A 13,363-nucleotide genomic window follows, 5' to 3' on the forward strand; every position below is an offset into this window, starting at 1 on the left:
CAATGACTAGAACATCTGCAGGAAGTTTCCTCACTGTGACCATCACTGAGTCTTGCTGCTGATATGGGAGTTTTTCTGCCCAATGGGGCAGCTTCCTGCTACTTTTAACTTGTGCTGGTGGATTCTAGACTAAGTGCAGCCAGTAGTAATTTTGTGTGTATTACCATCCAAGGTGATCAGTCAGTGCTGATTTTTTACTCCTAACAAGATCAACAATAAGACCATTTTGTTGGTGTAAGTTTAAGCTTTACTTGGATACCAACCAACTGGAGTTCTGCATAAACTCCATACCTTTGAGGTCTCAACCATTCACAGATTGCCCATTTTGAATGCCAGCTTAAAGGGTCCATTCTTACTCTTGAGTAAATCTAAGTTAAAAGGTTTTCCTAATACCTGTTCCAGATCTCAGCAAACTAAGAGCCCAGATATGTGCTGTTAAAAAAGTAATCTCTTTTAAGATGAAAGATTCAAACTAGGAGGCTAAGCCAAGTGGACATTTATTTGGGTGAGGTCTAGAAGGAAACTCTTCACAGGGTTTTCCTATGTATAAACACATAACACAGTTTTTTCTTTTTTTTTTTTTTTTTTTGGTTTTTTGGGCCACACCCTGTGACGCTCAGGGGTTACTCCTGGCTATGCGCTCAGAAGTCGCTCCTGGCTTGGGGGACCATATGGGACGCCAGGGGATCGAACCGTGGTCCGTCCTAGGCTAGCGTAGGCAAGGCAGGCACCTTACCTCCAGCGCCACCGCCCGGCCCCTATAACACAGTTTTTTCTATGTGGAACTGAACTGAGGCACATCTTCCCTCATTTCATCAGTATTCACCAAGCTGAAGTTTTACAGTACTCCAATGTCCAGTTCTAATTGGGGCTTCTCTATACAAGGAAAACACTGTTGGCAAAGTGACTGTACTCAATCAATTTCAGCACACCCTGTCCCTACCGCCACCAATCAGGTCAGTCTGTCCAAAGTCCTCTAACTACGTGGCAATTCTTTCTTGTGACCCACAGTAATCTGATCAGTCCCCATGTTAAAGCCATCCATGGGGTATCACTAGCCACTGTTGACACTCCTGTCACAGAGAAGGTCCTACTATGGTCTCAGAAACTCATTGCCAGAACACAGACATGACGAATCTCTGATCTTTGAAGGGTCATTTTAAATACTATTATCTAAGACTTTAAAAATATTTTTTTTCACTTACCCAAGAAACAAGAACAAATTCTCACACCCCTAAGGCAATGAAGACACAGTCCTCCCAAACCATAATGGAACTTTATTGTGTAAAGTTTATAGAAGTATAACTAGTATTCCTCTGTACAAAGTACACAACAAACAATTTTAAATACAACCGAGAAAAGCAAGTCCTAGGACAACATTGATACAAGCAGAACAATTTACAGATACACTAAAAATTGTTTTTAAAATATCTTCTTTCTCCAAAGAGTCCACTGCACTTAATGGGGCTACATCCCAGCAAGGAAGGTAGCAAGGAAGGTCATAAGGGCATTTTGTTGCCCTCAATGCTGATTTTCACTGCATGTGCAGATCTGCTTTTTTTCCTGATATCTGTGAACTTTCTCATCTGTTTATCCAGTCGACTGATACCCTTCTTGGAGGTGCCCTGAAACTGATTGAAGTAAAAGTTAAAAGAACATATTACTGAAACATATACATGTAGTTTTGTCTTTCATCTTTTTTTTTTTTTTGCTTTTAGCCACACCTAGAGGTAGTTAGGGGTTACTTTTGGCTCTGCACTCAGAAATTTCTCCTGGCAGCTTTGGGGGACCATAAGGGATGCCAGGAATCAAACCCAAGTTTGTCACATGCCAGGCAAAGATCGTATCCGTGTGCTATTGCTTCTGCCCCTTGTCTTTCATCTTTTATCTGGAAGTTATCAGACAAAAGTTTTTCAATAATGAAAATGTGTTGAGAACTCTGGTTCAAGAGCAAATATGCAGAGCAATACTTGTAAAAAATCCAAACTTTTTCAATGGAGTAATTGTATTATCATCTGGTGACATATTTATGTATATAAAGTTGGTTTTGGGGCCATACTCAGAGATGCTTATGAGTTACTCCTGGCTCTGTGTTCAGGAATGATTCTTGGAGGTACCTGAGACCATACTGGGTGCTGGGGATTGAACCTGAGTTGGCTGCTTTCGAGGCAAATGCTTTATTTACCCTTGTATTATCTCTCTAGCCGCTGGTGCTTTTATTTCTATTTTTGCATTTGAGTCACACTTAGTGGTCTTCACGTTTACTTCTAGTGAGACTTAAGTCATATGAGGCACCAGGGACTGAACCCAGGTTGGCCACACACAAGTCAAATATCCTACTAATTGTATTATCACTAGGGCACCAGTGATTTATTTTAAAATGTGTTCCCTGGGGTAGGAGTGATAGCACAGCAGGTAGGGTGCTTGTCTTGCACTCAGCACCTGGGCTTGATCCCTGGCATCGCAATATGGTCCTTGGAGGCTGCCAGAGTGATTCCTGAACACAAGAGTCAGAAGTAACCGAGTGCCAGCAAGTGTGACTCAAATTCCTCTCTGCCCCAAATGTGGCCCCAACCCCAGATAAAAGGTGAAAATTGATACCATAATTCCTATTACCTCCATCAGAATATACCAACTATATGCTTTTCCTTTTCAAAACTGAATGTGTACACCCTCAAGCAGAATGACAGAAGAAATAATGATTAGATGTTCAAATCAAGTCTTCTGAGAAAGACACAGTGTAGTGCAGATGGTTAAGAGGATGAGTAAAGCAAATTCATTAAGCGCTAGAGATCCAGCCTCAGACTTAAGAGTGTAATTGTTCCACCTCCTAAGATTGTGTCCCTGGGCAAGTAATATTCTAGGATTACTTCTTTCAGGACTGCTGAAAAGAAGGTCAAGTTAAGTACAAGCACAGAGTCTAAAATATAGTCCGTGCTCAATATAACTATCAGTTGTTATTGTTATTTATCATGGCTACCTTGAAATCACTAAAATTTATACTAAGTACACCTGACACAATAAGAAAATTAAGTCTATTTATTCAAGGAGCTTATGAGTTCTTCCATTATTTCCTTTCTGCCTTTTATGTATAATGGTTTGACTTTGAAAAATATTGTATGCCATGCCAAGGTTTGTCTCCAAGAAATGAACCATTTAGAAATATAAAAAAAGTTCTGTCTTTGTGTCAAAGTGGGCAAAGCCTCTTGGATGACTACTGTAAAATTCTGAGTAAAACTGAGGACTGTTGAGTGGGTACAGAGAAATGTTGACCCAGACGACGTTTACTATCAAATTGCCTTTAAAGCTCAATTAACATAATCCTAAAAGGATGAACCTAGGAGACATCTCAAGGTGGTCACTAGTGGTGCAAAGTGCTTTATAGACTAGGGAGCTCACCAAGTCTGTTTAGATATAAACAAAGATATCTTGCTCGTCCCCCTCCCCCTCACCTAGAGATGCTCAGGGGTTACTCCTGGTTCTGCAATCAGAAAACAACTCTGTTGGTGCTTCGGGGACCTTTTAGGATGCAGGGGCTTGAAACCAGGCCAGCTGTGTACAAGACAAGTATCTCATCTGCTGCTGTATTGCTGCTTTAGCCCCATCAGATATCTCTAAGTCATTCTTAAACAATAATGCTTATCTTCCATTCTAAGAAATGTTTCAGTGCTTATTTTTAGATCTGTGCTCAAGGGATCATATATAGTATAGAAGCAAACCTGAATCTGCTAGGTAAAAAACAAATAAGTATTCTCCCTGCTGTATTATTGCTCTTTATCTCCCCAATGATTCATTATCAATTTTAACTTTTTTTTTTTTTTTGGTTTTTGGGCCACACCTGGCAGTGCTCAGGGGTTACTCCTGGCTGTCTGAAATACCTCCTGGCAGGCACGGGGGACCATATGGGACACTGGGATTTGAACCAACCACCTTAGATCCTGGATCGGCTGCTTGCAAGGCAAACACCACTGTGCTATCTCTCCGGGCCCCAATTTTAACATTTTAATGTTGGCAATTTGCACAAAACTTGTTAAGGAAACAATGGTATCACTATCCTATCAAATACCTGAGATATCCTGATTCCTTCCCAAAGTCTCTCCCTGCTTTTACTTACATTCTGATTCTAACCAATAATACCCTATCGATATTTTAAGCCTCAACATCAGTAACACACAAGGGCCAGCTCTTCTTTCTTTTTATTTTATTTTATTTTTTTGAGCCCCATCTGGCAGTGCTCAGGGGCTACTCCTGGCTCTGCCCTCAGGAATTACTCCTAGCAGGCTCAGGGAATATACAGGATACTAAGGATCAAACCTGTGCAAATCAAACACCCTACTTGCTGTGCTGTCTCTTTGGCTCCCAAGAATCTATTCCCTTTCCTTGTTAAGACTTCTAGATGGCAGATGCCCAGTTATAATAAGCCTAAAATCACAGAAAATACCTTACATGCCAAACTGAATGACCTCTCCTGATTCATTAATTCTTTTTTCTTTTTTTTGGGGGGTTGGGGGAGGAACCACCTGGCACTGCTCAGGAAACCATATGGGATGCTGGGAATCGAACCTGGGTCCATTTCGGGTCTCCTGCATGCAAATTCCCTACTAATGTGCTATCACTCCTGCCCCTGATTCATCAATTCTATAGCAATGGAAAACCAAAAGCAGCTTAATAGATGAAAAAGTGCTTATTAAAAACTACAGTATAACTGTAATAATACAGTATTATCACTAAAATGTTTACTTAAAATTATTTTTTATCAAGTGAAAGAAAAATTTAAGAAGGTATAAAATATAATCAGTTTCAAGAACAAAACCAAAAAGAACCAATAACATTTTTTTGTATACATACAGAAAGGACCAAAAGAAATAAACCAATAATGCCGACTAGCTGTAGTGGGAAGAATACAAAGGGACATTAATTTTTCTCATGGCTGACACTTCTCAGCTCACGTTGAAGGTTGGGCCACTTCTTCCCACCTTACCATCACTTACAGGCAGAGTGGGATTAAAAACACCTACACTTATGGGCAGGTGAACACCCTCCTGAACACTAGGCATTCTTCCAAAAGAAAGAGGTCAATAAGAACTTCATTACATTTTCTTTGCTATATTGTAAACTCCTATTTTCAAAAATAAATTAAAAAAATATTAGAGATGAGAGAAGAGAAACAGTTAAAAAATTAAAAAAATATCAGTGGAGGTAGGGGAGAAAGAAGGTTTATTATTATTATATTCTGTTACAACATGGTTTACTTTGAGAAGCATGCAGGGGACCATGTGAAGTACTGGAGATTCAAACCAGGGTTAGTTGCATGCCAAGGCAAATGTCCTAATCCTATGCTATCTCTCCAGCACCAAGGGAAAAGGGTTTGAGGACTGAGTATGTATTACAAAAAAAAAAAAAAAAAAAAAAAAAAAATCAGGAAAAAAGTAAGTATAGATTATAGGTGAAATTCTTGGCACTGAATCTGGCTCTAATGCCTTCTATTTATTCTCAACAAATAAAGAAGTATGCTTGATTTGAAAAGAATAGCTTAATAAGAAAGTGAACTGGGAGAGAGGTAAATGTTGCCTGTGAATTTAGATGCAAAAGCAGGAGTCACGGAGAAATCACAAAAATAATATTCTCACTCTCCTGAGTACACTACAACAAAGATGCAGCTATCAATCTCCAAGCACAGTAGGGCAGTAAATCCAGCTTTGTGAATGTTCCACAAGTGTTCTCAATTTATGACCATATGCTAAATATGTATTCTTCAGATTTATCACATCTGTTATTCAGTAAAAGGCTGCATGCCATGAGTTCTCAGATGCATGGTGCTGATTCTCTGGCAACAGAAAAATGAGCCATCTCCTCTTACATGAAAATACTGGTTTATATGTCTGTAATGATGACAACCACAATTTGGGTGTTTTTTTTTTTTTTGGTTTTTAGGTCACACCCAGCAGCGCTCAGGGGTTCTTTCTGGCTCTATGCTCAGAAATCGTAACTGGCAGGCTCAGGGGACCATATGGGATGCCGGGATTCAAACCATCGTCCTTCTGCATGCAAGGCAAACGCCTAACTTCCATGCTATCTATCTCCGGCCCCGATTTGGGTCTTTTTGATAAAATTAGGTAATAGGAAGACCAAAATATTTTGCAGGGAATTAAGTATCTATTAGCCTCATTGGTACTCAGATAAAAAAGGGTCTTCCATATCAATTTATTAATCTTCAAGATTTGGTTATTAAATACTTGTTAAGCTCATTATTTTGAGCCTGGCTCTTTCTGGTTAGAAAGCACACAAACAGTTATTACTTTAGCTATGGACAATTCAAGCCCATGCACTGAGCATGCTTCCTTGGTACCGATATTCTGGTAGGGCCAGGTCTACAGGGGCATCCTGTTGCCTTCAATGCTGAACTTGACAGCACGATGCAGTTTGCTGAGTCGTTTCTGTTCTGCAAATCGCCTTTTATGCTTTTCCAGTCGGCTTAGGCCCTTTTTAAGAATACCAGGCTAGAAAGAGTAGTTTGAATGGGAAATAGAAGATTACTGAGAAACAATGGAAATCCCTGTATAGTATTTACAATGATGACAAAGGAAGTACCTAGGCTAAAAATCTGCAACAGTTCAAGTAAAGGGAGGGGCCAACTGAAAAATCAAGTAATTTTTTTCTCAGGGATCTAAAATGACTGTATTAGAGCACTGTGGTTTCAACAGTCAGCAGCACAGAAGGATTTCAATAAGAAACTTTCAGATTTGGGGCCGGGCGGTGGCGCTAAAGGTAAGGTGCCTGCCTTGCCTGCGCTAGCCTTGGACGGACTGCGGTTCGATCCCCCGGTGTCCCATATGGTCCCCCAAGCCAGGAGCAACTTCTGAGCACATAGCCAGGAGTAACCCCTGTGCGTCACCAGGTGTGGCCCAAAAACCAAAAAAAAAAAAAAAAAAAAAAAAAGAAACTTTCAGATTTGATAAAAGTTGTTTTAAGTCTAAAGTAAAGGTATCAGCAAAGAATAACTTGGCTAGATAAGAAATCAGAAAAATCGTAAGAACTGTTAAGTGTTATTAGACATAAAATAAAAAAAGGAAAAAAAGCAATTTACACCTGTGAGGCACCTTGTTCCTGTTTGCTTACCCTGGATGATTCCATTTCAACATTCCACTTGGGCCTTACAACATAGTCCTTGTTTGAGGGCATGGGGACCCTTGCACGGGCACAGAATCCAGGATCTCCAGGCCTAAGAGCCCTGAGAATAGAAAAAATGAGCATGTTATTTATATGGACAACCAGAGCTGAGGACCCCATTTCTCCCAACATCACACAATCTACCCTCCTGGAGGCTATATTTGATGGTCTCATCACTAGTCACAGAATTATAGGAATTCCTCAATTTCCTCCCAAAGCCAACTTCTCTGCATTTTCCTTTTCAACTCACTTGTGAAGTGAAAATTGTGTGGTCAAAATGAGCTCACAGGGCCCGGAGAGATAGCACAGCGGTGTTTGCCTTGCAAGCAGTCGATCCAGAACCTAAGGTAGTTGGTTCGAATCCCAGTGTCCCATATGGTCCCCCGTGCCTGCCAGGAGCTATTCTGAGCAGACAGCCAGGAGTAACCCCTGAACAACGCCGGGTGTGGCCCAAAAACCAAAAACCAAAAAAAAAAAAAAAAAAAAAAAAAAGAGCTCACAGCAGAGTATAACCCTAGTTTATATAGTTCAGCACAACTTATTCATATAGCAATTTTTGTGTACCTTTAAATTTCTGAGATAATTTTACATGCAAAAGAATAAAATTTAGTGTCCCTCGAACCTGGGTCTCCTACATGTAAAGCATATTCTCAGTCCTTAAAATTATTTCTCTAGCTAAATCCAAAATTTGTGCCGAAAAATCCAAACTCTGCTTATATTCAAGTCATACGGGTTATTTGATTTGGTGCGCACGGAAGCAAATGCACATAATCTCCAGTAGTCTTCTGCCCCTCCTAGACGGGGAAGTGCTTCAGCTCAATCCACAAGTCACAACTGAGCTGAAGAGGTAGGAGGCTGAACTGAACTGGATGCCACTGAACTATTTAACCCACAATATTCAATTGCACATTTAATTAAGTGAAAAACCCATTTAAGGCAGTGAAGTTGTGTAAATAAATGTTTATAAATCCTGAATCCTTATAATCAGGGGTTTTAAAGTATAAGAACTCAGGATTTATAAACATTTATAATGCTTTACTGTCTTAAATGGTTTATTCACTTTATTTTTTTGTTTTTGGGGGTCACACCCATTGATGCTCAGGGGTAGTTACTCCTGGCTCTGTGCTCAGAAATCGCTCCTGGCTTGGGGAACCATATGGGACTCTGGGGGATTGAACAGTGGTCCGCCCTAGGCTAGCGCTTGCAAGGCAGACACCTTACCTCTAGTGCCACCACTCCAGCCCCTATTCACTTTAATATTAAAGTGCCACTGAATACTATAGGTTAATGTGGTATAATAATTGTATACAGTATATCAAACAATTATGTATTCTATATGTAATCATGTATATATTTATTATTTATTTACTGATCCCTCAATTATTTTAACTGTTTTGGGCATATATTTTTATTTTTAAAATATACCAGTGGCTGCTGCATTTTCCACCTTAGCTTATACTCGAGTGACTAAGTTTTCCCAGATTTTAGGGTAAAATAGAGGGTGTGTGTCGGCTTATACTCGAGTATATATGATATTTTTGGGTGATTTTACAGAATGTGTAGTAGGTCTGTGTCAATAAAAAGAATTCCTCCTGGGGTCAGCGAGGTGGCGCTAGAGGTAAGGTGTCTGCCTTGCAAGTGCTAGCCAAGGAAGGACAGCGGTTTGATCCCCCGGCATCCCATATGGTCCCCCCAAGCCAAGGGCAATTTCTGAGCGCTTAGCCAGGAGTAACCCGAGCATCAAACGGGTGTGGCCCAAACAACCAAAAAAAAAAAAAAAAAATTCCTCCTGTTACATCCTTTTATTATCAACCTCTCATCTGTTTTGGCCCAATTCCTACATCCCCAGTGATCACAAATTTGCTCTTCAGTTCAATGATTTTAATATTTTAAGAATGTTATATAAATCACTATTTATACATCATCATTAGAAATAGTCTTCTCTAGGGCTGGAGCAGTGACACTAGTGGCAAGGCATCTGCCTTGCAAGTGCTAGCCTAGGAAGGACCATGGTTCGATCTCCCAGTGTCCCATATGATCCCCCAATCCAGGAGTGATTTCTGAGCGCATAGCCAGGAGTAACCCCTGAGCATCACTAGGTGTGGCCCACCCCACCCCCCCAAAAAATGAGAGAAATAATCTTCTCTAAGTATGATTTTCTAAAGTTCTTTTATTATCAATATATTGTTTAGTTTGATTGTTCAAATTCTACAGAATAAAAATATTAGTTCATTTAACGATTTACTTGAAAGGACACCTGGGTTGTCCTCAATTTTGGATCATTATAAATAAACTGCATATACATATACAGGCTTTAGTATAAACTTAAGTTCTCATTTTTCTGGGATAAATGCACAAGTGTGTAATTGCTGTGTAAGATGGTAGTTGTATGTGTTATTATGGTAAGTTTTATATACAGCAGATCCTCAAAGTAGGTAGATGAGAAAGTCTAACTGATTCTTCTTAACTCAAGTCAATTTTGGGATTCTTTACACATTCTCCCCTATATGTGTAGCTTTCCTCTAGAAACTCTGGTTTCCTCTAACATCACAAAGATGTATAAGTGAGGCTCAGTACCTAATTTCTGCTTATTTTGGGTCATAACTGGTGATGCCACGAAGAGGCATGCTGTGCCATGGATCAAACCAAGAGCATTGCAAATGGTCTATTACTGGAGCCAGTCAAATCCCTGGCTTCACTGGGTGTCTAAACTGTTATATGGTTGAAGTATGTGTGAAAAAAAGAGCATACTGTTTAGAAATGGTTCCTACCTTGTCTTTGAGATGTCAAGATAGACGGCTCTAAACTTGGTTGAGTATGAGTGAATGAACAAAAATTACTCTTTATTCTAAGTGTTTTAGATCTTTAAGATCTCAATGATTTTGAGGGGGACAAATATGCTGTAACTTTATTTCTGTCACTTAAGAACCTACTGACACTCCCCAAGGCATTGTACAGATTTAATGCAATCCCTCTAAGCATACCCATAATATTCTTCAAAGAAGAGACTCAAACACTCCTGAAATTCATTTTGAACAATATACCCAAGAATAACTAGAGCAATCCTTGAGAAAAGGAATATGGGAGGTATCACTTTTCTCAACTTTAAATTATATTACATAGTAATAGTAATGGATGTACATGGAATCTATTATGCTGTGTGAAATTAGTGAGAGAGAGAATAGTCTCACTCATCGATGGATGGGTTTTAAGAAAAATTAAAGACACTGAAATAATTCCCAGAGATGAGGGCCAGAAGGACTGGCTCAAGATAAGAAGCTCACCACAAAGAGCGGTGAGTGCAGTTAGAGAAATAACTATGCTGAGAACTATCATAACAATGTCAGTGAGTGAGGGATGTAGAAAGCCTGTCTCAAATACAGGCGGGGGTGGGGGAGGGAAGAGATGGGGCACTGGTGATGGGAAGGTTGCATGGTGAAGGTTGTTATGACTGAAACCCAACTACAATTATGTTTGTAATCACGGTGTTTAAATAAAGAAATTAAAAGAAAAGAAATTTTCCCGCATAAAAAAAAGAACCTACTGACAATGTTCAATTAGAATATACTGTAAAATTTTGAGAAATATACTAGAACAAAGTTTGAATTATCATCCTCAATATTAAAGTCTATTTTCAGGGGCCAGAGAGATAGCATGAGGTAGGGTATTTGCCTTGCATGCAGAAGGACAGTGGTTCAAATCCCAGCATCCCATATGGTCCCCCAAGCCTGCCAGGAGTGATTTCTGAGCGCAGAGCAAGGAGTAACTCCTGAGTGCTGCCAGGTGTGACCCAAAACCCAAAACCAAAAACAAATAAAGTCTATTTGCAAATGCCCAAGAGTTCAAATCATTCAGCCTTTAGGTAACTATCTTCCCTTGTGAAGATAGAGTGGGAATCTGTACTTAAGAGCAGGGTGTGGGTATGGGAGGACAGGGAGAAGAGAAGTATAAACTGTTTCCCTTCTCTTACATGCTTTATTCTTCAAATTTCTTTATAATTCACATGAGAAAATTGGCTAGCCAAAGAAAATGTTAATTCTCTTACCTGAAACCATCCACAATCTGTCTCATTCTCAAAATTACAACAAATTATATTTATTTTCTCTAGTTCATCATTATTTTCTGCTTATGATCTAGATTCTAGATGCTGCCTGACTGCCACACTCACAAAACTCTGCTTGGCCTCACTTGTAGGTTCCCCTCTGGTAAAGGGGCAAATCTACTCATTCATCTTCAATTGTGATTCTGCTTGGTGATACATCCCTTTAAAATTGAGCTTACCATCATTATTTTTGAGGGCTTATTTGTGTTTTGATTCTTTGGGTCACACCTGATAATTGTCATTTCTCCTAGCTCTGCACCCAGGCTAATATTACTTTATAGTACCCATTGTACTATAGTTTTATTTATTTAATTTTTGGTTTTTGAGTCACACCTGGCAGCGCTCAGGGACTACTCCTGGCTCTATGCCCAAAAATCGCCCCTGGCAGGCACAGGGGACCATATGGGATGCCAGGATTTGAACCACCATCCTTCTGCATGAAAGGCAAACCGCTTACCTGCATGTTATCTCTTGAGCTCCTATAGTTTTATTTCTTTATACTTCTTTTGCATCAATGACTGTTTTTAAAGAATTATCAAATCTATGTCTATAGCCCAAAATTCAAGTTCTAGATTCAAAGTATTTATAAGAATTACTAACCAGGTACCTCATATTTAATATGCTGAAAATAAATTTGTCCTCAAATCTTCATCTCTTTTTTCTTTTTTTTTTTTTGAGCCACAATGGACAGTGCTCAGGGCTTATTCCTGGCAGGCTCAGAAGACCATAGGTGCTGGAGATCAAATTTGGGTTCACCACAAGCAAGACAAGTGCCCTACCCACTCTACTATCGCTCTGGGGACCCCCCTCATTTTAGTGGATAGTAATATTATCTGTTGTTTAGGCTTAACGTTTAACTGGTATCTTCAATTTTAGTAAAGTCAATGACTAAGTTATCAATTTACAATTCTGACACCACAAAATCATCTTTTGCTACTTCCCCATAATGATCATCTCAATTGAACTATTACTCGTCTTCATTTTCTCTACCTTCTAACCCATTCTATATCATTCCACCAGAACAGGGATTCCAAATAAACTTTGTTGACTTCATGTCCATGCTCAAAAGCTTCCTGTGAAATCACAAAGTGAAAATGCTTCATCTTAATTTATAACTTTTTCTTTCCATAGCTCAGGTACCAAACTTCTGCTTCACTACTTAAGTCTACTTGCTATTCTTAAAACTAGCCTTGCATGTTTAACCTACCTTTGCTTAACAAGAATTTTCTGAGTATGGACTTTATTTTGATTTTGAATTCCCAGAGCCTAACAGAAACCTGTTTGTTCAAAATAAGTCTTCATTGAATGAATTATTTTTCAATGTTCCTTATGTCCTGCTCAGAACCCAAAACAATGCTGTGATTAAATAATAAATGCAAAACTGACAATTAGTTCTAAGCTTCAACCTATATGAACACATTTCATTTGCCTTATTTCCTTATGCAAAACAGGCTGAAAATTCTCTGTATGTTCCAAGAAAAAAAATTAATACAAAAATCTTACTTTTCCTCTCCTGTCAGCACCTTTTCCAAGTCTCTTCGTGGCGTCTGACCACCAGTGCTGGAAAAAAAGCAATCAATGAGAATGATTAGGCATGTTAGAAAATTATAAAGAACAAATGTATTATCAAACTTCGACCAGTTTACACTGAAACAAAAAAGTAATCCCAATTTAATATAAAAAAAAGGGCACACATCTATTTTAGTGTTTATTTGAATACCATGTTTCATTATGAGGATTTAAGCACATATATGAGAACTACCATCCTAGATAAAAGACTAACATCCTTCAATCTTAAAATTGTGTAGGCATTTAAAACTATAGAAAACTATGCTCCACTTTAGGTAATATGAGTGAACAGTAATTGTATTTTTTTTTCCCTTTTTATTTTTTTTTTTGGTTTTTGGGCCACACCCGGCGATGCTCAGGGGTTACTCCTGGCTGTCTGCTCAGAAATAGCTCCTGGCAGGCACGGGGGACCATATGGGACACCGGGATTCGAACCAACCACCTTTGGTCCTGGATCGGCTGCTTGCAAGGCAAACGCCGCTGTGCTATCTCTCCGGGCCAGTAATTGTATTTTTTACTAAT

General features: G+C 39.2%; 1 protein-coding gene across 1 annotated transcript in view; it reads right to left on the reverse strand.

Annotated features, from left to right (window-relative positions):
* Positions 1-1,257: 1,257 nt before the first annotated feature.
* Positions 1,258-13,363, reverse strand: part of IWS1 (interacts with SUPT6H, CTD assembly factor 1) — a 40,589-nt gene continuing 28,483 nt past the window's right edge. Inside the window, exons 12-14 of the mRNA XM_049773105.1 lie at positions 12,776-12,832; positions 7,120-7,231; positions 1,258-1,631 (exon numbers count right to left, since the gene is read on the reverse strand). Coding sequence (XP_049629062.1) covers positions 1,500-1,631; positions 7,120-7,231; positions 12,776-12,832 — 301 coding nt within the window. The 3' untranslated portion in view covers positions 1,258-1,499. The remainder of the gene's footprint in view (positions 1,632-7,119; positions 7,232-12,775; positions 12,833-13,363) is intronic.

This window comes from Suncus etruscus, chromosome 5, assembly GCF_024139225.1.
Source record: "Suncus etruscus isolate mSunEtr1 chromosome 5, mSunEtr1.pri.cur, whole genome shotgun sequence".
NCBI classification, from domain to species: domain Eukaryota; kingdom Metazoa; phylum Chordata; class Mammalia; order Eulipotyphla; family Soricidae; genus Suncus; species Suncus etruscus.